Raw genomic sequence first — 24,736 nt, forward strand, 5'->3', positions numbered from 1 at the left:
GGTTGGGGTCTGCGTCTCCTTGGGCCTGTGTTTTAGCTGTGAGGCTGTCCCGGCAGAGGGGCAGGACAGGAGGGGAAACAGAATGTGAGCTAATGGAAAGTGACTGTGGAGATAGCAGAAGTAAATGATAGTATTACCCTAGCTCTCTTTCCGAGAGAACATCTCCAGCCTGTGGGGCAGAGAAGGGATAATCAGGCAGAACCTGGCAAGTTCCCTGGGGAGGGAAGAGGCTTCTGGGAGTTTGGAGAAGTGAGTGTTGCTACAGTTTGCAGGGCAGAGTGACAAAGGGGGCCATAAGAGAGAGGCCTCTATGTCAGCAGAGGGCCTCCCCCAGGTATTCAGCTGAATAGCTATCGGCAGGTGGATTTGAGAAAACTACCTGAAACCATGAAAGAGTCACCCGCGAAGATCAGGAAAAGTGGTTCCCTGAGAAAGCCTCATCATTCAGAGCTCATCAGTTAGAGCGCTAAGAAGGCTCTCGCCTTGGTAATACGAAAATACTAACCTGAAACACCCCGGGCAGGCTTACCACGCCCAAAACACAAGACTCACAAAGATCACAGTATTTCCAAGTTAATCACATTTCAGAAGAAAACTCAGGAACAGTTATGATACTATAAAAATAACCATCACTCAACACAGTAGAATTTATAAGGCGTGGCATTCCTGAACAAGTCAAATCAAACCCAAACAGAACAATTCGTAGGATGAACTAAAGCAATACTTAGAGGAAAGTTCATAACACTGAATACCTGTGTTAGGAAGCCTCAAACCAGTGACCTCAAGATTTAAAAGCCTCAAATCAATGACACCATCTTCTAACTCAGAACAAGGAGACCATATTTAAGCCAAAGCAAGCAGAGAAAAGGAAATATAATGGGAGCAGAAATCAAGGAAACAAATGAAATAGAAAACTGGTCCTATAAGAATATCAACAACATTGATAAATCTCTAACCCGACTGATCAAGGGGGTAGGGGCAGGGGAGCAAGGAGACATAATTGGCCAATATCAAGAATAAAAAACTGCCATCACCCAAGAGTCTGCTGCCATAAACATGATAAACAAAGTCAGGCCAGCAAAGTTGACAGCTCAGGTTCAAGTGGAAAAACAAAGGGAAAAACTAAAAAAAAAAAAAACCCCTCGAAGAAATAAACGGGATCAGGCTTGATATCATTACATAGCACCTATTCATGAAAGGGAATTTGTAGTTGAGACTGTTACCATGAAATCTCCAGACCCAGATCACGTCACTGGTGAGTTCCCAGAAATGATTAAGGAGGAAGCACCAGTGAATTCCATACAAAGTCTCCACGAATGGTCAACATACTTATGTACATACGTGTGTGTGCATGTGTGTGTTTCCATCATTTGCTTTCTGGAGCTGGCTCTGATACCCAAACAAGACAAAGAATTTTTAAAAATAGGAACAAGAGAACTACAAATGATGTTCTGCATGAACATAGGTGCAGGCATCCTAGACAGAATTTTAAGAAATCGAACCCAATAGTACAAAAGAATAAGCCATTTTGACTAAGTGAGATACATCTCAGGAATGCAAGGTTTAGAAAAATCATTGAAGGTAATTCACTGTATTAACTAGATGGAAAAATATTATGTGATCACCTCAATAGTGAAGAAGCCCTTTTAAAGCTAGCATCTAGCAGAACTCTAGCAAGCACGAATGCACTCCCTACTTTCATTTAACACTGGCTCGAGGTCCTCGCAGGTTCAAAGGACAAAAGGGAGCAACGGTCACCCAGAGTGGAGGGAAGGAGTGAACCTGCATTCATTCAGATAACAATCACACGCCTGGAAACCCCCACGGAGCCCACAAAACAGCTACGAATGAGTAAGTGACCTCGACAGGTATGTAGACTAGAGGATCCATATGCAGAAACCAGCTGCTTGGATAAACAAGGGAAAGTCAAAAAGTCCTGCTGTGAGGACTCCAGCCCATCCCCATGCAGGCTTCTCCCAATCCAAACGTGTTCAAAGCCGCCTTGGCCATCAGCGGACAGCTGCAGACAAGCTCTCTCAGCAATACCCTGACAATCGCTGGTGAAATATTACCAGAAGTCAGAGGAAGCTCACACATTATCTGGAACTTAAAAAAGAATTCCTCGGCAAATAATGAGCAGCTCTGGTGGCGTCATGGGTTATCCATTGGGCTGTTAACCTCAAGGTCAGCACTTCAAAGCTACCAGCTGCTCCAAGGTAGAAAGAGGCTGCTTGCCTGGCGGGAAAAACGTGTACTGTGAAAGCTTCATCTAGCAGTGCTTTTTTCACTTTTTTTTGTACAGGGTGGTAGCCCCTTGTATAATAACAATGATCCCACCACAATGCACATGCCCACTTGCCACTTAGCACCTTGAACCTTTCGACTCCCATACAAGTCACAGTCTTGGAAATCCACACGGGCAGTGTTTCCTTGTCCTGTAGGGTCACTCAGAGTCAGCATCGACTTGATGGCCGTGAGGGCAGGAAGCAAATCGTTTAATCTGAAGGCTTACAGGAAGCAACAAGAGAGTGGTGATTGCCTAATGCGGGGCAGTGAGACTATCCTCCCACCGTGGTAGGAAAGCAGGGTCAGCTGATCTAATGGTCACAAGAGAAGAGGTAACTCTGGGTTAGGCTGAGCTGGGAGAAAGTTGTTACCCGAAGCTGGACACAGAAGCACTTTGCTTCACCCCTGTAGGGCCGTGGCTCAGTTCTGAGAGAATGAGCAAGCCTGGGGCGGCCCCAAGACACAGTGAGCCAGCGTGTCTCCAGCTCCCCAACCACAGCTCCCGGAGATGTTTGCTGTCAGAGACAGAGACCAGGGAGTTAGGGCATCCTCTCCCTCTCTCTTCTCCAGCCTGCCTCGCACACGCCGCTCCAGTGCAGATCAGGGTCCTGGCCTTGGGAGGGAATGGCAGGCCCACGCAGAGTGCCGCACAGCCTGGTCCCCGTGGAGTCTCACGTTACTGTGCTGGCTCACATGGAAAGCACGGAGCCAGTCCTCCAGGCCCTGGCTGTCGTCCTGCTTCAGCCTGCCCACTGGCCCTTCTGCAGGCTCTGACCCCTGACTTATGGCAGTGCTCGCTTATTCCCTCTTACTTTCCACCCTTCTGTCCAAGACCAAGCGAGTCCTCCAGCCCTAAGGAGGCCAGTCCTCTCCTGTCACAGCTCCAGATCCACTCCTGTTTGGCTTCCCAGTTCCACCCTTCGCCCGGCAACGACCCAAAGCACCGAGCGCCCACAGCACCCCCTGGGTTCTCCTGTTTCCAGGCCTCCCTGGCCTGGGACCAAGGCCTGTCCTCCCAGCCTCTGCTCAGGGCAGCTCACTCTTCCTGCGGAGCTTGCTGCTTCTCTGAAGACCAAGTGCACTATAAGCCAGTCTCATCGCTCTCCAGATCCTCCCAAGCATGTGCTCGTTGTTAAACGCTGTATTGTGAATTAGGTGAAGGTTTACAGACCAGGCCACCAGCTTTGCAGCCCACAATGCATACCCGTTTTGCACCAATGATTAAAAAGCCTTGATAAGTGGAGCTCTAGAGAAATTTTGAAAGGAGTCAAGTTTGCACGTAGGTCTTCTATACATCCTTTTCTAGCCCCTTGCTCCTTCAGGCGCCTAAGCTGTGAAATACTTATCCAGTTTTGTCCAAACGCACCCGCCTTTGTATTGGTGTCCCATTGCAGTCTGCTCAGTGTGCCTCACACGTCCCTTCTCCTTCCCGTGTCCCCTTTTCCCCTTCCTCCTCCTGTCCTACCCCTCAGAGCCTCGTCCTGGGGTAAGTGCTACCCCTCTGATCTTCCATGGTTAATCATTCCAAAGGGGGTGGGGTGGGGTGGGGGTGCGATTTCACCTCCAGACCAGAAGGGTGGCAATGGGCCCCAGTCATGGAGGTCCCGCCCACCTGTCTCTGTGTGACCTGTTCTCTTTGATGCATTGAGGTTGCAGCCCACATTTTCCTCCCACTGATGTTTTAAAGATAGATCTAGGCTCACTCGATTCCCCTATGTGCCCTTCCCCTGACCAGGAAAACAACACAAAGTCACATTCCAATCTGATTTGCATTGGTGACTCAGTTTCCCAGACCGTGACCAGAGGTGTCCCTCAGAAAACGGGCCACACACTGTAACGGGCCCCTCCCGACAGCTGCTCTGCTCACGGTTCTTACTGCGGTGGAAACTTGGTGGCTATTTGTGAGTGGCTTCTTTTTCTCCTGTCTGTGCCCTTAGGCTGTCAGGGCCATGTCTGACTGTCACTGAGTCAACTATGACTTCTAGTGGCCCCACAGGACAGGGTAGAGCTGTTCCAGTGTAGAACTGTCAGTTTCCCAGACTGTAACTCTTCACAGGAGTAGAAAGCCTCATCTTTCTCCCACAGAGCAGCTGGTGGCTTTGAACTGCTGACCTCTCGGTTGGCGACCCAACATGTGCCCACTATGTCACCAGGGCTCCACGTCAAATCCACTAACTGGGTGTACATCCCATTTTGGAACCATGTGGATAAACACCTCGTGGTTCACAGGGCTGAGAACTGGAGTAGACATATAGGAACCAAAAAAGAAGTCACAATGTCTGTCTGCCTACAGGTTAGAGGGTGTGAAAGGGCAGGTGCCACCTTCTTGGGTCCTGGAGGAAGAAAAGGAAATCATCAGAGGAAGATCGAATGCCAAGGAAGTGGCCTCCGGAGAGCCTCGCATCCACATGGCGAGAATCTCTGTGCAGCTGGAAGACAGTGAGGATGGGGTTGGGGGGGGGGGCTGATGGTGGGGGAGCAGGAAGGGCACCCGGGATGACTGGGCTGAACGCAGAAGTAATGGTAAGTGGCCCATGGCTTCCCAGCTAGAGAATGGACGTGCTCTGAGCTCCATTCCAGAAAGCTATAGGACCTTTAGCACAGCAGACAGTTCCGACACGGCGCCCGTTCTGAATGTAAGTTATGCTAGCAGGGGTGGCGAGAAGGTGGCAGACCCGAGGAGAAATATCTAGTGCTTCATAAGGACCCAGAGTCAACAGCAGGCCAGAGGACTGATGCTCCAAGTCTCAGTCAATGCCGGGAGCTGCCCTCGGGCACCCAACCCCTACTGTACCCTTGCTTCAATGGCACTCTTGTGCACTTTGGATGCAACACAATCCCCTAACGAGGATCATGCTTGGCGTCTTCAGGAGGCTGACAGTTTGTAGGGAGATTGCTATCAGGCACCAGCAGCAGGCAAGCAAGTCACATTCAATGCAGCAGCACAGAGCACGCCGGCTCCTGGTGAGGACGGTGGGGACTAGTCAGCACCAGTGCCTTCCTGTCTGATCAGCAGTGTGGCTGGGGACAGGAACCGTGGCCACACAAGGAGGTAAGCCCTTTCGCCTGGTGCACATGGGATTCAGGATGTTTTCCCCAAGGGTGTTTGTTTCTCTGTTTATAAGCCAATGCACACTTTCTTTAGCTGATGTAAGCTAATATGTAGGAGTCCCTGGGTCCCTGGGTCTGCCCAACAGCTGACCAGAAGGCAGGAAGCTCAAGTCTACCCCTGAAGTGTCTTGGAGGAATCTGAAACATCTGAAATGTCTACTGGGCACAATTCCGCTCTGACCTACTTGGGGTCGCCATGAGCTGGCTTCAACATGACAGCCACCAGCTTTTAAGTGTATACACCTTATGCTTCGTCTCCTCACTCATCGACCATCTCGTCACCCCTAGTTCACACAAACAGATCCACCCGACAATTTAGCACGAGGCAGCAGGCAGGGGGGCAATGGCTGTGGAGAGTCCTGTCCCCTCCCTAGAGGAGGGTCTTCAGGTGATGGTCAGGGAACTGGGCCCTGCTGCCCTGTGCTCTCTCCTGCCAGCAGGGGCACTCTGTCACAGTGAACCTGCCACAGAGAGCCAGCCCTCTCTGTGGCCATGGCCTCCAGGGTGAAACGCAGGTGGTGCCAAGCCAGTCGATACTTTCCCTGGGTCCCCAGCTCCTATGCAACCCAATGGCATCTCTAGAGGATAGAGCTTTATGTGGGCCACAACCTTGGCGCTATCAGAAGAGAGACACAAAACTGATCCTGGGGTCATGGCAGTAGTGGTGGTGGTAGCAGGTGGATGAGGTGGAGGGGCTTCCAAGACAGCGGTGACACTGGGGTTGGTGTCGCTCATCCCATGATGTATAACTCATGAAATGCCACTTAGGGGATGGGTCAGTGGGCCGTGGGTCCTACCATCGGGTAGAGAGGAGAGACTCTGCCTGGGCCATCAGGAGAGATGAGGCGGCCCTGGGAACTGTGAGGGGCAAGAGGGGTGGGACCACCCAGGGTTAGGGGTGGGATGGGGTATTGTATTGGGGCTGGGCACTCTGCCCACCAGGTAGGAGTTCATGATCCTTATCTTGAACACAGGCAGTGGGGAAGTTACCCAATTAAGGTGACACTAACCCTAGTGTGACCTCTGATATGATCTTAGGTCCTTTAGCTCAAAACTGCTGTGGGTTGGGGAAGGAAGGACGACAAGTTGGGGAGGGTGTTTCGAAGACACATGGTGCGTTTCAGGCCATCCCAGAGTGAGCAGAAACCAGGCCTCAGCCTTCGTGGGGCCAGGTGCTAGGCTCCCAGCACCCTCAGAAGAGGCCCGGAGGCCAGCTGATTGGACAGTCCCACAGGGCAGAGCAGGTCCAAATCAAGGACATGGGGCTTGAAAGTCAGAGTGGAACCCCCGGGGGAGATGGCCTCAAGAGGGGAGCTCAGACCTAGCACAGGAAGAAGGCGAAGTGGTTCAGCCATGGCCCCTCCCATCACACAGATGGGCTTCACTCAGCTTGGTCTCCCGCGAGTCTCCTCTGCGAAGGCGTAACTCCTGACTGGCTCCTCGCCGTGATGAGTGAACCAGCCAGCTCAGTGATTAGGCTCTCTAAGGTGCTAGTGTCTAAATCTTAAACGCTGGACAGAAAGCATCCCCTGCGTTTCATTAATGCTGATTTTTTTGCAGCATGACCTCATCTTTGGAAACTAACCAGGTCGATAAGTGAGGAGTGGTTGTGTTTAGAGCTATCAACTTGCGCTGCCTCTGTTTTTGAAAATCCTACAGGAAATATTACTTTGTGGACAGAGAACAGAAACTCTCTAGCTCTGTACTGTTCAAAGTGGTAGCCTCTTGCAGTTACTTAAATGTAAGCTGTAATATATAGAGATTTAACGAAAACGTGGCTCCTCAGTTGCACCGAGCCCCATTTCAAACAGTCACGTGTGGCTGGTCGCTGCCACGTGTATCTCACACACTGAGAACATTTCCAGTTTGGCCGAAGGTTCCACTGGATAGTGCTGCCCTGGCCCCCACGGCACAATGGAAACTAAAACATTGTGTGGATGAAGAGATAGGACATAGCCCCAAAGGATTTGGGATCCAGAAAAACACATGGATCACATATCTGGGGAGAAAAAAACCCAATGATTAAAGACTTAAACAAGCAGAACCTGAAAAACAAAAAAAGTCCCAATGATTAAAAAACCAACCAAGCAAAACCTCAAAGCACAAGTAGACCCCAGTGAGGCCAGGCCAACAGATATTGATCAAAGTCCAAGCCGATTAGATCGGGGAGCCCCAAGCCTTCAGGACCATGAGGAACGGACACCAATGTGGAAGAGAGCATGGGAGCAGACAGGCACAGCTCTCCGGCAAAAGGCCTGCGAAGCAGCTAAGGACTGGAAGAGCCCCACGAGTATGGAAGAGCCCCACGAGTATGGAAATGCATGAAAGCAGAGGCCTTACAGGGAGGTCAAAGGCAGTGAGATCCCATCAGGGGGAGCTTGACCTGAGGGGAGACTCCCGCTCTCCGAGGACTACCTGGTCCCCGCTTCTCAAAAGAGAAAAGCCAGCCTCATCCTGCCGAGTGGCTGACCATCCAACCACCGTGAGCCATCGTGTTGTCAATGGCCGATTTCCAGAAGGGGACCCCCCCAGGCCTTTCTGGTTTGTCTTTGTCTGGAAGTTCTGCTGGAACCTGTTCAGCATCATAGCCACACCTACAAGCCTACACAGACAGACAGACAGCAGGGTCATGGCTGTGTAAGAGGCACACTGGCTGGGGATCAAGCAGCGTCATCCAGGTGGGAGGCAAGGCTTCAGCCGTGGAAGTGATTACTTCATGAAGGAATTGGTGAGCGGATGCCTTCAGGCACTTGGGGCCTAAGCCCTGGGCTTCCACTTTCCTGATTCCTTAGAGAAGGAAAGTGGGCAACACCAAGCAGGCCCCTAGCCGCCATTTCAGAAGGGCCCACCAGGTGGGGATGCCACTGCAGGATGGGAGGGAGACGGGGCTGGTGTGCCCTGCTTCCTAGTGCTCGGGTTTGCTGGCGGTGACTGCTTGCCTGCTGGCTTGTTTTATCTGACGACTTGAACGTAAGCGGTGCCAATAGCCTTGTTTTACTTCCTTCCTTTTTCCTTTAATGAGCAGCCCTTCTCTGCTCAAAAAGAACCTTTTCGAGATGGAAGCATTTTCAGAGTCTCTTTCCCTTAACAGCTTGCCTTTTGCGTCCCTGCGGGCCTCGATAAATCCTTCTAGCCTTCTTAGTGTGTTCTGCTTTGGCACGAGGTCTAGTGTCATGAGAAGTAACACTGTGCTTTGTGTTCAGACCAGAGGCCTAAGAACAAAAAGATGTCATGGGAGACATGGAGGTGGATTCATCTCAACACCCTGGCCTTAGTTCATCACACCGTGTCTCTGGCTCTTCCTTTCCAGGTTGATGTCTCAGTCCAAGTTCTGTTAAGATCAATGCAGGAATACGCTTGGGAAAATATGGAAAACCCCAAAGTTCCCAATGGTGGCTGGTTGCACCTCCAAAACTGGGCTGGCAGACCTGAAGAGGTAGGAGCTAGACTGATCTCCCAGGACTGCATTCCCAAATCACTGGAACCGAGTTGGGGACCTCCCCAGGATGTCCTGGGCCTGCCATGCTGCTTATAAGCTAGGCAGCTGCTGACAGAAGGTATCGGTTCCTGTTGCAAAAAAAGGGCAACTCTTGTCAGCAATGTTCAAAGCCGTCCTAACCAAAGAGTTTTCCCTTTCAATCCTAGACATACATGGGCATGTCAAACCTATCAACCATACATCTACATCTATCAACCAAGTATCTACCTCTGGAGTCACAATATCTTATAGAGTAGGATAGATTGATACATTTGAAGTTGTACATTCAAAGAGTTCTAATTCAGCTCACAAAAAAGATTCTTTTTAAAACTGAACCATCTAAAGACCAATATTACCAGAAATAGAACTGGAATCATATTAAATGCTGAGTGACGGGGCACAAATATGATTCGAGGTTGGTATACGATTTATCCATTCTACAGACACAGAACATAAACCTGCGAGGTGAGAAGAACAGATGGCCTGGTGGCTCCCAGGTATGGCTAAGGAAACCGCATGGCTGCTACTCCAAATAAGCCGTCAGTGTTTTCACATGGCTGCTGAAAACTTCAGATGACGACAGTTAGGGGTGGGGGGGAACATACTAGCGTAAAGGGAGGGCGTAATGACTCTTCGTAGCTCCTTCACTCACTAGTGGTTCTAGAAGTTAAAGGTAGCCAGTTTCCGTGCTAAAGATTGCACGGAAAAGCAAGCAGGCACTTTGAAAGAAGAGAAGGTTCTGCCCCTGCTTCCCCCGGGGTCTTGCTCTTCTTCCAGCACAAGCTCCCTCGGTGCTTTCTTTCAGGCATGCGCACACGCACACAGCCGGCGCTCCGGCTAACGCCACGCCCCTTCTTGGCTCCCAGCCCAGACAGCCCTGATCTGCGCCCCGTTGCCATCTTTCTTGGACTCAGCAGCAGCTTCCCAATGGTCTCCCCATTCTTGCACGCTCACCCCACCTGTCTCGCTCGCCTTTCACAGCTGATAAAGCAGACCACGTGTCACCTGCTTCAAGGCCTAAACGATTTTCATGGTCTCAAGATGAAGTTCAACCTCTTCCACGGGGTGCTCAAGGGGCTCTGGGATCCACCACCACCAGATGCCTCATTGGATTTCACTCTGAACTCTCATGCCCACCACCCTCCAGAGATGCTTCCGTTAGAGCGAATGGGGAAATAGACAAAGACTGGGGACTTTAGGGGTCTGGACTTCTGGACCTTCAGCTCAAACCTGGACGAGTCAGGAAGCAGGCGAGACCACTGCTCCCCGCAGAGAGCCGGGAGAAGCATCCTCAAAAGTAGAGAGGTCTGAAGGGCCGGCCCCAATCCCAACTATGTGGACAGCTGCCCCTCCCCCAAGACGAATGCACTTCAGAGGACAGCACTGAAGCTACAGCTCAGGGAGAGGGACATGTCTGATCAGATCACACGGGAGCAAATAAAGGGAGAAGAGGAGTGGAGCACATCCTGGCCCACCAAGCCTTGAGGATGATAACCCCGCTCAGAGCAGCCAATGCACAGAGAGGACTATGCGGCCCACCCCATTATGAGACACGATGTCCCTCGCTGACCCATAGCCCTACAGGGGACAACACTGGAGACACAGTGTGGGAATTGTGCCCAATCTGACCCCACCACACCAAGGTAAAACACTAAGGGTGTGCTACAAAACAGCAAGGGGAAAAGAGCAAGGAAGTCCTGAGGGAGTGGCAAAATAGACTTTGGGGTCAGGGCATGCCACCCTAGCAGACTCGACCTGAAAACACTCCTAAAGGTCAACAAACAGACCTTGAACTATTTACATTGGTCTTTTGTTGCTTTGTTTTGCTCTGTCTTGTTTTTGATATATATTATTATCTCTGCAGGTCTCTCTACATAAGATAGGCTGGATAAAAAATCCAGAGGAGAAAACAATGGGACCCACAGTTCCTGGGGAACATGAGATAGGGAGAGGTGGGGGAAAGGAAATGGTGTTAACAAACTCAGGGACAAGGGAACAAGCAATACAAAATCAGTGGTAAGGAGGGTATAAGAGGCCTGGTAGGACTTGATACCGGGATGAGAGGAAAGTAAAAGGAAGTAGAAGAAAGAACTAGGAGGCAAAGGACATTTCTAGAAGTCTAAATACAGGCATGTACATATGTAAATATATTTATAGATGATGATTAGAAAATAGATCTATGTGCATATATTTATAGGTTTAGTATTAAGGTAGCGGATAGTCATTGGTTTTCTACTCAAATGCTCCCTCAATGCAAGAATGCTTTGTTCTATTACCCTGGCATTCCATGATGCTCACCTTCCCAACATGATTGCTGAAGACAAATGGGTGCATAAGCAAATGTGGTGAAGAAAGCTGAAGGTGCCTGGCAATCAAAAGAGATCGCATCTGGACTCTTAAAGGCTTGAAGGTAAACAAGCGGCCATCTACCTCAGAAGCAACAAAGCCCACATGGAAGAAAAACACCAGCCTGTGTGATCAGGAGGTGTCGAAGGGATCATGTGTCAGGCATCAAAGAACAAAAAATCCTATCATTGTGAATGAGGGAGAGTATGCAGTGGGGACCCAAAGCCCATCTGTAGGCAACTGAACTTCCCCTTACAGAAGGGTCCCGGGGAGGAGATGAGCCAGTCAGGGTGCAGCGTAGCAACAATGAAACACACAACTTTCCTCTAGTTCTTAAATGCCCCCCCACACCCCCACTATCATCATTCCAATTCTACCTTACAAAGCTGGGTAGACCAGAGGATGTACACTGGTACAGATAGGAACTGGAAACACAGGGAATCCAGGACAGATGAGCCCTTAAGAATGAGTGGTGAGAGTGGCGATACCGGGAGGGTGGAGGGAGGGTGGGGTAGAAAGGGGGAACCAATTACAATGATCTACATATAACCTTCTCCCTGGGGGACGGACAACAGAAAAGTGGGTCAGACAGTGTATGACATGACAAAATATTTTATAAATTATCAAGGGTTCGTGAGGGACACAATGCTTGACACAATGGATGGATGGATGGATGGATTTGGATTAGAGTTTTACGAGTCCCCAATAAAGTGATTAAAAGCAACAACTCCTAGTCTGGCCAGACCTGAGGACCTCAGCCCCTCACACCTTCCCAACTTCACCCACTCGCTCCTCGGATCGGTGCTCCCCGTGGCTCTGCCCCGACCGGATCCAGGTGTGTGGGAAGATACAACAAGGAAGGGGACAGGGTCCGAGTCCCGGAGCAGCTGGCAGCCTCTCATATCCTGTACTATCAGTCAGATCCTAATGTTTCTAATGTTGGGTCTGTCCGACAAGGGTCCCTCTAGTGACCGCTTTAGCTCCACCGGCATCAGCGACTCTGCCAAGAAGGTACCCTACGGTAAAGGACAGCGCTGGAGGCAGGCGAGTGGCTTCAGGTGATCAACTGGAATCAGTTTGTTCCTAAGACCCAAGAAACCCACCAGGGGCCCAGTCCAGGGCTCCCCACGGCTGGGGAGCCTGCTTTTCCGCCGCAAGGTTTACACACCACCTCAGAAGTTAGCTGGGGTACCTGGCCAGGCCAACCCCATAGACACGCCTTCATCCTGGGGCTGTGTGGTCTCGTTGGCTCCACATCCCCACCAGCCCCCCATCACCCGCAGCTCCCAGCACAGCACACTGCAGAGCACAGGCATGCACCGCCTAGCACATTCTGTTAATTTGGGCGTGGTGCGGACACCATGTTCGATACAAAGGGGCTTCAAAGGTGTGTAGAACAATCCTATTTTCGTTTAATTCTGGGTTCCAGAAACTTGTAGAAGACCACTTGTATGGGAGAGAGGCTGCAGATGGTGAGCGGACGGGCCTGGGTTCCACGCCACCCCAACCACACAGAGAGAATGGGTAGCCGCTTTGACCCTACTGTCTGGGTCCTGCATGGTCACTCTCTGCAATGTGCCCGCTTGGTCCAACCACCACTTCCTCGCCCTTACTTCCTCCCGGCTTGCTTTCCTACCCCCGGCGGGTTTTGAACTCTTCCAGCCCTCCGCGGCCTCAAGCCCTTGCTGCTGTGCCTGCTCTTTGACCTACGACAGCCACAGCCCTGGGCTACCAAGCAGGAGCAGCAATATTACACACAGAGCACATGGGACCAACAGGGCAGCAGCCCTGACGGGGCAGCCCCCTGCTCCGGCGTCTCTGTGGAGTCTCTCCCTGAGGTAAGCATGGTAAGGCAGGGAGCGGTGGCTGCGTGCAGGGAGCCCCTGTTCCTACCACCTCAGGGTCGGTCAGACACAGGACTAGAGAGATAGCATTTCTGGACTCAGACGGGTTCTCCGGCTACACCCCATTCTCCCATTGCTGTACCCGACGGTTCTTACCTACGGGAGCGCGGGCATACATGCAGTTGGTTATCGCCCTAAGGGATATGAAGTGGTGCGGAACAGCGATAAAACTACCAGCCACGTCTGTTCTGAATGTGGGATTTGAGGCAGGTGGTTTCTGTGCATGGCTTGTGCAGACTCCAGAGTGGCTCTGTACCGCCACTCCCTACCAGGTCCTCCGGGTGGAGGCCAACATTCTCTGGCCCCCTCTTTGGGTGCGAGCCACGGAAGGATCCAGCCCACTCCCCCGGCTGCCCCGTGCGCTCCAAGAGTCAGTGTCATGACGTGTTTTTACATGCACTTTTGTCCTCGCTCACGGAAACCGCCCTCTCAAGTCGCGGTTGGTGTCGCTGGTATTTTACCCTCAGGGATTAAATTTCTTCTAGATGAGGTGCTGCTTTGCCCCCGACCTGCTCTTCTCTAACGCAACCCCCTTGCCATATAAGGGAAACTGTGTAATTGTGCTCCAATTGCACGTCTTAACGGTTTCCTTGTAAAGCCTCCTCCGCGCCGAGGAGTAATAATTAGTTCGTTTCTGGTGGTCAAATACTCTCGCCAAGCGAAATTCCTTCCATGTACCCAAACAATTCTCTCCTGTCCTGGTCGGTCCTAGACTACCTGCACACCTTCTTGGGTCCACGGGCTCTTGGTGTATTGAGCTCTCCCAGTCAATGGGGAGTACGCGATGGAGCTGTTGTGACCCCCAGAACCAGACCCACACCTTCTCATGCAGGGATTTTAGAATAAACATCAACTCTTTCTAAGAGAAAACAAATGTGGGGGGGGGGCGGGGTGAGTGTACCACAGTAAAATATCGCCACCAATAAAATGTTCATTTAGCCAGGAGGGTGGAAGGAAGAGAAAATAGGTTTTGCCTTTGGACTTTTCTGTAAAGAAAGATATTTCAGATTATATCTCATATTTATAGCTTTTCAAATATTTACACTAGCGGTTGGTGGCTACGTGAGGTCAGCAACGGGCAGCCGCCAGTTGCTCTGTGGGACAGAGAGGAGACGTCCCACGCCGGGCCACCATCACAGTCTCAGAAACTTCCAAGGGGCGCCCTACCCTGCTTTACAGGGTCGCTATGCATTGGAATCCACTGGAAAGCAGTGGCTTGTCATTTTATCCATGCTTCACCCCCTTACTAAAGGATGGGGACATGAGCTTGCTTCTTGCAAAACCTACCTGTCCTGCCTGGCCTCCTGTGGTGGGGACAGGGACGCCGTGGGGGTGGTGGGCACGCTGGTCCCAGACGAAGGTCTGGAAGAGTGATACGCGTTGTTGCCGAAGTTGCTGTATCTGAAGCGTGTGCGTTGGGAGAAAGAAGACAAGAACATGAGGACGAGCCGGTAAATGAATGTAAGCTTTAGCAAGCCGTCTTCATATTTTCAAAGAAAAAGAAGGTACAACAAGTCTGAAAACACCACCTTTAAGGATAATTCGCCTCAAAGAGACTGACTAACTGCTTTGTTCAGATCATGTTTTTCTAGAGACATTTTCTAACGTCTCAAACCATTAGGAGTATTTATGGCAAAGAGTTTAAACCAAACCTCCCATGTCCTGTCCTTTTTATAAAGTATACTGAAACTCTTTGCTAACATGAATGAAGAGTCCAAATTATTTCTACTTTTATGGTGAAGAGTTTTCCTGCTTCTCCTGCTACTACCCAAACAACAACAAACAAAACCAAAAAATGTGTTGCCATTGAGTTGACTCTGACTCCTATAGACCCGCTGGGTTTCTGAGACTTCAACTCTTTACTGGCGTCAGCCACCTCCTCTCTCTCCCTGGCAGGACCCGGTGGGTGGGCCGTGTGGCTAGCAGACCAGTGCCTGGCCTGCTACATCCACCAGGGTTGGGGGGACAAAGAGCTACACAAACGAACTTCTGACTCATGGTGACCCTCCAGGAGAGGGCAAAGCTGCCCACAGGGGTGCCGAAACTAACCATGTAAACTCAAGTGGGAAGTCTGGTCTTTCCCCTATGGAGTTGCTGGTGGTTTCAAACTGCTGCCCTTGCAAGCTGGCAACCCAGTAAGGAACCCACTGCCCTACCAGGGCCACTGGTGTAACTGTGAGCATCAATCCCATAGAAGGCTCTGTACACCTTGTGTGGGTTAAAGAGTTTCTCTCTTCTTTAAATTTGATTCATTAAGCTCAACTCCACTGTGTGCTCTGCGAGCCACATGAAACTTCTCTGGGGTTTTCCAGATTGGTTGGCTTCATGCATTTCTGTTTTCCATCTGATATTTTTCCTGGGCCAAAATCACAGCCACTAGGTTTACCAAAGGAGTCCAGGTGGCAGAGCCCCGAAACGAGGGGTTGGTGGCTGGAGCCCACCTGTCGCTCAAGGCAGAGAGTCCAGGCCATCTGCTAGCATGAAGATGGCAGCATTGGGAGCCTGGTGGGCAGTTCTACTCTGTCCCACAGGGTCGCTATGAAATCGGAACCAACTCAACAGTGATGGGAAGGTTCAGCTGACATCTCTCGCTCCTGGTCGTCTCTCACAAAGCCAAGGATTTCTAGCATTTTGGAGGGTCCCCTGTTCCTGGTCCCTCGGTTCTTCAGAACAGATACCCGCCCCCCCCACCCCCCCAGTTTCTACTGAGCTATCATCATGTAGATCCCTCTTGGCAAGCAAGCCATGAAGCCACGAGGAAGAAGGGAGCGCTAGCACTGACTGATTGCCCAATTAATTTTAAAGGTGATTTAACCATGGTGGGGTGCTCTAAAATTGATGTGGGAATGATTGTATAATTTTTGATATGATTGGATGATTGAACGATTGAGTTGTATAATATGTAAATTATGTGCCAATAAAACTGTTTGGAAAAAGAAAAGGCAGATACCCCCACCAAGGGAGAAAAGCAGGGCAGTAAGCCCTGTGATTCAGGAAGGGAAGGAAGCATCTAGAAAGAAGTTTACCGAAGCTTCTGACAGACTAGGTCCCTGATGCCTATTGCCTGCTTTGCCCAGGCCTCAGTCCTGGTCCACCCTATTACCTGGTCTCTCAGTTTGTGATTCTAGCCAGACATCTCAAACAAACCCCTTCCTGACCTAAGTCAACATCCTACAGTATGTTTTAACAAAACTGCCTGGCTAAAATTATATTTAGATGATGTTACAGAGCCCAAACCAGCATAATGTGTTTTCCCACTTTTGCATTTCCTAACAGCTGAGCAATTCGTTCAACTGCCTCATCAGCTGTCCAGTTTTCATTCCCAATCTCGGTCAAACTAACTGGATCATACAATTTCCCTCTCTAATGACTAACTGACTGGGCTCTATTACGCACGTATTGAGTTGCAGTCAACCACCAAGTAAGCACATCTGTGACTAGGCCGGCCCACGAAAACCACAGCCAGTAGACACCAAAAAAATTCAATAGGTACAGATAATATTTGGACAGTATCTAAATTCCTGTCAGAAAGTGATATAAAAAGATGTAAACTTTGCTCCACCAAATCGATGTCAACCCTCATTTGCAAGTGTGTGTTACCGTCGCCTCTATCTTAAAGTGTCTGCATGTGACCCATCTGCCTGTCTCTACGGCTCGCACACCTCGGGACTGTGAGCACAGTGCAGCTTGGAGACCAAGTCAGGTGGCCCCTGGGCCCTGGGAAAGCCCCTCCGTGAAACCATCCTCAGGAAGCCCAGGATCCCCTCTGTGGGCGAGCACCACCCTGCTGGGAAAGACCAGACGGTCACTTCCAAACCCACACACAGATGTTGTTCTTGGAGGACACAGACTCATGTTGGGCATATCTGATAAGAACTGCATGGAAGGCCGTCCTGGGAGAGGCCTGGGCGGAGCTTCTCAGTTACACACAAGATCACACAAGCTTTTGTGAGTGCAAAGCCATTCTGGAAACCAGAGGAAATGAATGTTCAGATCCTCAAGTTCCATCCCTGCTCTCTCCTGAAAGTGTCTCTGTCTGTGGATGCTCCTGGGGTCTCCCGTTTACACGCCTGCCATTCGTTTTTAGGGACAAAAGGAACATTCTCAACCTCGCTCAATCCCAGTCTGGGCTACTGCTGACGTCTGGTTGGGAACGCCTGTAGCATAACAAGTGAAGGAATGACATGGAACTCAGGAAACCCTGAAGGAGAACGTGGATGCATTTTAATCCAGGCCAAACTCAACATAAGGGCCCTTGCCTGGCTTCTATCTGCCCGGGCTCTCTCCGGGTGGCTTGGCTCTTTGTTCCCTCATTTGGAGCGACTCAAACCCCAGCAGTAGGATGCTCCTCTCTGGATGCATACTCACGGGCTCACCTGAACTGCACCAGTCAGTTTGTTGGTTTATGGGTTTTTTTTCCTAACAAAAGTTAGGTCTCACTTGATTTCGAACTAGCTTTGCCAAGTAGGTTTATGTGTTAGTGAGGAGTCCTGGTGGTGCAGTGGGTGACCAGCTGGGCTGTTAACCAATAGGTCAGTAGTTCAAACCCACCAGCTACTCTGCAGGAGAAAGATGAGGCTTTCTGCTCCCATAGGAACGTACAGCCTCAGAAACTCACAGGGCCTGCTCTACTCTGTCCTAGAGGGTCGCTCTAATTGGATTTGAATCTACGGCAGTGAGTTGGTTTTCATTTTTTTTGAGGTGTGAATTTGTTAAATCTGAAGTTCTAAGGTTATGACAAAATTATTTTAAAAGGTATATATTACATACAGATTTTATCTTTTTCAACTGTCCATACTTACCATTAAAAAGCTTAAGAATGTCTATGTAAAGCTTTGAGGAAATTTCCCGTCCGTTAGGTTGTATGTAAGCAAAACACCACCACCCAGTTCTAGATTATTCCTCCCATTTATCGGGGGAAAGCTCGACCCCTGTAGACTCCCGTCCATTTTCATGAACCCTCGCAGGTCCAAGTCCTATTGACTTCTGCTGAGAGCAAGGGGCAGCTTCTCGCCTTGCACCCAGGCGGTGGGGCCCCAAGTTTCTGGGCCAAGATAGAAACATTTTAGGGCCCCGTGGGGAGATGTGCAAACTGAGCATTTAAGTGGCGATGACTTGCCCGGGACCCCTTGCAGGCGGTAGCCAGGCGGGGGCCTTGTCTTGGAGCCCAGTGGTGGACAAGCCCACCCAAGAGGCAAGGTGGCAAAGAGCAGCCACAGCACCAGGCTCCAGTTAGAACCAAACTCTGGAGCAGGCTGTCCGGGCTTGGTACCACTCTCTGCTTCTTGACTGAGTGGCTCTGACCAAATGATTTGCCCTCTCGGTACCTTAGTCTTTTTATCATCTGTGGTGGCAGCACGGTTGGCCGCTTGGCTGCTAACCCACACGTGGGTGGTTCAAACCCACCCACTGCTCCACGGGAGAAAAGCCTGGCAAACAGCTCCTGTCAGGGGTGCAGCCTGGGGATCCCTCAGAACAGGTCTGCTCTGCCCTGCAGGGTTGGGAGGAGTCAGAATCAACTAGAACCTAGATTACAAGATCTTTACAAGGGTTCGTTTCATGATAGTACAGAATTTGGCTTACCATAAAAAAAAGCCAACTCACTGCAGCCATGAAGTCGATGGCGACTCATAGAAACCCTACAGGACAGGGAGGAACTATCCTGTGTCTGTGACCTTAACCATTTATAGGAGTTGAAAGCCCTGTCTTTTTCCCATGGAGCAGCTGGTGGTTTTGAATTGCTGATGTTACAGTTTACAGCCAAATGTATTAACCACTAGGCTGCCAGCGCGCCTCCGCTATACCATAAATGCTCAATAAAGGAGCATTTCTTAGAGTCACTCTCAGGCCAGGATGGCCATCAGAATGATCGGACTTACTATCGATTTGGAACACCATGCCAAGCCTCTCTGCCCTGACCCCATCCCAGCCGCGAGCTCCTCATTCACGCGGGCAGAAGGGCAGGCGGCTGGTGTGCACACAGGTGTCCGCCAGAACTCTCTGGCTGAGTACTGATTGACATGCTTCCCTCTGCCTGCCCATGTACTGGGAGGCGGGCAGCGAGCAGTGCATCCCCATAAGGAATTCCTAAGCATCTGAAACGATGGTAATGCCCACAATGTGATTCAAATAGCAAGGGTTTGGGTCATCTTCTGGAAAGCAACAGGGGCAGCCCTTCAAAAGGGCACAGGCGTACGTTAGACCAAAGATGAAGCGACAGAAAAGGGAAAGGAAAGACAGAAAAGGCACACCCACCTGTTAGAAGAGAAAGACCGGAAGTTGTAAGGCTCAGAGGCAGAGTGTGCGCTCAGCTGGCCGGGATCTGAGGAGCTGTGAGAGAAAGGAAAACCCCACTCAAAGCGCTGCACACAGAGAGGGCATGGTGCCTGTCCTGGAGGTGCGGGGAGGCCTATAGGCTTGCCCAGTTCAGATGTACACGTGTGTGTCTGTGTCTGCCTCTACAGAGCCCGGTATTTGCTCCTGGGGTTATATCAATCTCTTTACCTTGGAGAGTAGGCATCTTATTTAGTCAGGAAGTTAGCATATGCACCAGGGCATCGGGCTCTGAAATCCCCCCCTCCCTGCAAGGCGTGAGCACTAGGGTCGGGTCGGGCCTCCACCGGGCAGCTCTACCTGCTTTCCTTCTGGGACTCTGCGTCCTTTCCTTTGGTGGCTAAGGGAGAATCCTCAAAGTCATAGGAGAAGAGGTGGAAGGGGGAGTGGGGCACGTAGGGCAGCTTGTCTATGGTGGGCGACGCCTTCCGTGGGCCGGCTGTGGTGGAGGCCGACTGAGTGGCTGAGGCTGGGGCTGGTGGCAGCAGCAGGGTGGGCTGGGTGGTCCAGATGGAGGACTCAGGTCCCAAGGACCCACTATCCGAGGGGCCATCCACTGGAGTGCTGCCCGGAAGCCACTTTCTCTGGGAGGCTCCGCCTGGGGCAGCTTGGAGGGCTGGCTCAGGGGGCCCAGCATCCTTTGCGGTGAGGTTCTGCTCAGAGGCAGGGTGGGGCTCGCTGCAGAGAACAGTCCACCAGGAAGGACAGGAGGAGCAGGGAAGAAAAGGCAAGAGGGTACAAAAGTTAAAGAAGAGAGAGAGGTAGGAGCCCCTTCGCTGTGCCAAGCACTTACTTCAGAGTCCACCGTGCTTCTGCTCTGCCGCCCCTCATCTGCTGTGAATCCCGAGCCCTGGGTTTGCTGATGTAGGAGGTCAGACTTGGAGGGGGCAAGGAAGTAACCGCAGCCCCCCCCAGACCAAGGTTGGCTGTGTGCATATGCTGGCCCTTGTGAGGGGACTTAATGGCTTCCAAAGACTCTTCTATCCACTCGCCCATTCCCACAAGTTTCTCCCCGCTGGGTGTGTTGGGAACGGAATCTCCCCAGCTCGAGCCCCATTTCTTTGTCTTGGCCAAAGAGAAGCTCTGGGCTCCTGCTAAAAAGCCAACCCTTGAAGAACAGGCTTCCCACAAAGCCCTAGTCTTCAGGCTTCCCAAAACCCGGCCCGCTAAACACCAACCCCACCGCCATCGGGTCCAGCCTGACTCCTCGCAATCCTATGCAGGGGCTCTGAAGCTGTCAAGCTTTAGGGGAACACACAGTCCCATCCTTCCCACACAGATGGGCTAGTGTGTTTGGCCCATTGGCCTGGTGATTAGTCGTCCAACATGTACCCAGCAGCATCCCCAGGACACAGATACTTGTATGCGTGTCTGGCTGCTGGCAGGTTCTTTCATGACCCCGGGCAGGGATCGAGGGAGAGGAGAGCAGATGCCAGCAAAGGATCAGAGCACAGAAAAGGAGAGGCTAGATTGAAGGAAGACAGCAACTTCTGCCCCTCTTGTGTTGTCCTCATGCCAGAGCCTACCTTTACCAGGAAGCCTGACTTTCACAGGCCACAGTTACAGTGTGAGGGCCTTCCATCTTCAGGGCACTGGATTTGAACCACTGAAATGTGCTGACCAAACTCAGTTCCGACTCATGGCAACCCTACAGGGCAGCGGTTCTCAACTTGTGGGTCACAACCCATTCACAGGAGTCTCCTGATTCATAACAGTAGCAACATGACAGTTGTGAAGTAGCCACAAAAATAATTTTATGGTTGGGGGTCACCGCAACATGAACTGTATGAAAGGGTCGCAGCCTGAGGAAGGTTGAGAACCACTGCTATAAGGTAAGGTAGAACCATTCCTGTGAATTTCCAAGACTATCACTTTTTACAGGAGTAGAAAGCCTCATCTTTCTCCTGAGGAGCTGGCTGGTGGTTTCTCACTTCTGACCTTGAGGTTAGCAGCCCAAAGCATAACCACTATGCCACCAGGGCTCCAATATGTTATCTTTATCATCAGAGAATTTTTTCTTAGACTTTGCATGTGTTCAAAACAACAGCCCCTCTCTCAGAAACCTGGCCCAATTACTGCCCCATAAGTGCTTTCCTGGGTGGACAAGGGGACCAGAGGAGCCCAGCCCATGCTTGGCAAAGAGGTGACCTCACAAACAGAATTAGAGGGGAAGGAGAAAATCCTTCCCGTCACGTTAAGGTTTACCTTAGAGCACAAAGCCCATCTGCTGACCTAGGTCCATGCTTGTCTTAGTATTGTCAAGATTAAGTCCTGGTGTTTAATACTCTCTCTCTCACTGTCATTGAGTCGATGTTGACTCATACAACCCTCTAGGGGTTTCTGAAACTGTAACTCTTCATGAAGAGTAGAAAGCCCAGTCTTTCTTCCTTGGAGCCGCTGGTCGTTTTGAACTGCTGACCATGCAGGTCGCAGCCCCATGTGTAACTACTATACCACCAGGGCTCCTGGTATTTAATAGGCATACCTTTATTGCCTAAAAAGGAACTGCCTAACTACAATCTCAGAGAAAGGGTGTCCTGGGGCAACAATGTCCTCGGGCATACTTCTGAGAGGAAGAGAAATGACCATCTGCTTGTATACAAAACAATCCGTTGCAAAGACAGCAATAGTCTGCCTTCGAAGGCTTCCCTTTCTAGGCTGGTGCTTCTGTCTAGTTCGTAAGCTTTGGAGTCACATGCGTGAGGTGGAGAATGGACTTTTCAGCACATTTGGCAAGGTAGTGGTCTATGTATTGAGAACCCACATTATTTCCTGTGGATCATTTTAGACATAATGTGAGATAATGGTCAATCAATCAGGTCCTCTGCCTTACTGAGCACCTCAACTAATCAACCACTCCCCATAAGCAGGGACAATCAGCCAATCACTATTTTACACTGGTGCTTCTATCCCTCTTGTTCGGACATTTGGGGCTAACTCCTTTTCTCTCTCCACGCCCATCTTACTAGCTTTTCCACAGAAATTTCCAAAGAAAGCAGCAACCTTGAGTGTGTTAGATCCCTTATCCCATCACCCCTGAGCATTGTGTGGGTCTCAGGGTGAAAAACACCTATTGGAGACCTACTATGTGCCTTGCAAGCATGGCAAACAATATGGAATCCCTTTACTTTTGAAGCTGACAAGAGAAAAAGATCTTACGCAGACTCACCAAAATCCTTTAGATTGTACTTGTTGGGAAGGCAAAACTAAAAGTAAAAATGTCAACTGGCAGTGGTGGTCAATTAAGTAAAACACCATCCAATTTTAGGAATTCTGTTGTATATTAAAAACCAAAATTACTCATGGTCAATTTTTATATTTCATACACAATTCATTCTGGAAAAATTCCAACAAAAGTCAAAAGGTTCAAAGTACTGGTGTCTCTTAAACTTGCTCGAGCTAGAAAGCACACACATTGGTCAGGTGAGCAGAGGACAAAAAAACTTCCCCAAAGGCTGAACAGCTCTGCTAGTTGTTCTGGGTATGAAAATAAACACCGACATTTTCTATGCCTCATGAAGTTAAAAAATATTCTAGTGCATTTGCATAAAAACAAACCTAAATCACAAGCACAGTAATCATCCATACATACTGGGTTGGCAGAATTAGTATGAAGAGAAGACACATGGGATTAGTAGTGTTACAGTGCTAAAAGGGTTAACATTTCCTGGGTAGAGAGGAATACATTTTAGTCACTGTGAATTTAAGCTTAAGCACTCCGTGTGGGGGAGGGAGGGCAGTGAAGGAAAACCCATTGGCTGATTTTCCCATAAGGTGTGGTCTCAGAAGGAGGGGTTTGCTTATAAGTGCAATTTGCTATCAAAAGCATGCACAATTGTTTCTGTAAAACTAGTCACTCAGGGCTCTGTGCACAGGGTAGGTAAGGTTGGCCAGGAGAGCTAGTGAGGGAGGCAGGAGTTGACTTCAAAGTGGCTGCAAACTATTAATTCAGAAGGAGACTCTGAATTTTAGTGTGAGCCTGGGAGGGCCCTGCCCTCGGTACCTGTCCTTGCCCTGACAGGGGGCAGGGTCATCTCTCTCCTCCTCTGAATTGGGCTCCGTAATTGGCTGTTCCTCTTCCTCCTCCTCCTCCTCCACCCTGAGATGATGCCAGGAAAAGAGAAATGCACATAAAGACAAGATGGAGAGCAAGGTGAGCATTACTGACAAACAGGAAGATGAAGAACAACAAACACAGCCGACAGAAATGAACAAATTACACCGAACCTGTCAGGAGAGAGGGGAGAGTTTTCAGCAGGGAGCTTGACAAGGTGGCATGAAGATGCAAAGCCCAGACTCCTGCATCCCCCTGCCTTCCACACAAGTTTCAGGCTTTGGGGGGCCTCTTTTGGCTTTCCTTTTCTATACAGAATCACCCAGTGGACGTTGGTAGCAATGGCCAGATCCACAGCCTGAAGTCTTTACTGTTTCCCTTTGTAGTGAGAAACCATTCAGGTCGGGTCAGTCTGGAACGGATTGCCTTCCATGGTGGGCAGGCGGCTTTTGCCTGCCACTCCTTTATTCTCCAGTGGGCACGCAGTCCACGTTGAGCCAGTGCGTGCCACCCCTGGGATTTCTCTTGGCACCTTGAGAGATTACTTCCTAGCTGTAAGGACATCCTAAGTCTCAAGCTGTCTGTGCTTCGAGTAGAGGAAGGCTGTGAGTGAGGATAATCTAAAGTCTTAATAATTGATACATGAATTTCGGAAAAGTTCCTGGATATAACCTAAGTATATAAAAGTACTTTGAAAAACCTTGATAGATAGTAAGCAAATCAGTGTATTATAGGTATTAGCTATCAAAATCATCTTGATCTTCAGGAACTTCTGAGGCAACCTCTATCTAACATTCCTAAATAGGCAAAAAGAACTGAGCTAAGGGAGAAGGCCCCCTAGTCTCAAAATCACTCCCCACCCCTGACAAATTGCCAGGCTTTCCCTTAGATAATGCCCACCAATTTAAATCTTTTGATGACTTTTTTTTAATGCCTCTGTCTTTCAAGCAGCCGTTCCACCAATGTATGAAGAGAGCTCTCCTGACCCACATCCTGAGAAGTCTCCTCTTTGGGCTGAGCAACTTGAGATCCTGCAATAGAAAGCAACTTGACTTGTATGTCTCAGCATGTTGCTTTCACTCGTGGCAGGCCACTGTCAAGGACAAGCAGCATTGCAACTCACTGAGAATCAGGACTCAGGACAAAGGCACGCAGAAAGAAATGTCCTCTCGGACACAGGGCTGTCTATGCTTGATTTATGCACAGTCTCAGCTTGAAGTTTTT

At 50.1% G+C, this 24,736-nt stretch overlaps 1 protein-coding gene across 8 annotated transcripts in view; it reads right to left on the minus strand.

The window, feature by feature from the left end:
- Positions 1-24,736, minus strand: part of FHOD3 (formin homology 2 domain containing 3) — a 475,205-nt gene that overhangs the window by 110,606 nt on the left and 339,863 nt on the right. For 2 of the 8 annotated variants that reach the window (XM_075533130.1, XM_075533128.1), the window contains exons 11-14: positions 23,462-23,557; positions 19,759-20,136; positions 19,381-19,455; positions 14,413-14,526 (exon numbers count right to left, since the gene is read on the minus strand). The exons of 1 other annotated variant lie outside the window; for it this stretch is intronic. In XM_075533130.1, the coding sequence (XP_075389245.1) occupies positions 14,413-14,526; positions 19,381-19,455; positions 19,759-20,136; positions 23,462-23,557 (663 nt within the window). The remainder of the gene's footprint in view (positions 1-14,412; positions 14,527-19,380; positions 19,456-19,758; positions 20,137-23,461; positions 23,558-24,736) is intronic. 5 more of the 8 variants (XM_075533129.1, XM_075533131.1, XM_075533133.1 and 2 more) reach the window with 5 other exon arrangements.

Source organism: Tenrec ecaudatus, chromosome 15, assembly GCF_050624435.1.
Source record: "Tenrec ecaudatus isolate mTenEca1 chromosome 15, mTenEca1.hap1, whole genome shotgun sequence".
In the NCBI taxonomy this organism is placed as follows: domain Eukaryota; kingdom Metazoa; phylum Chordata; class Mammalia; order Afrosoricida; family Tenrecidae; genus Tenrec; species Tenrec ecaudatus.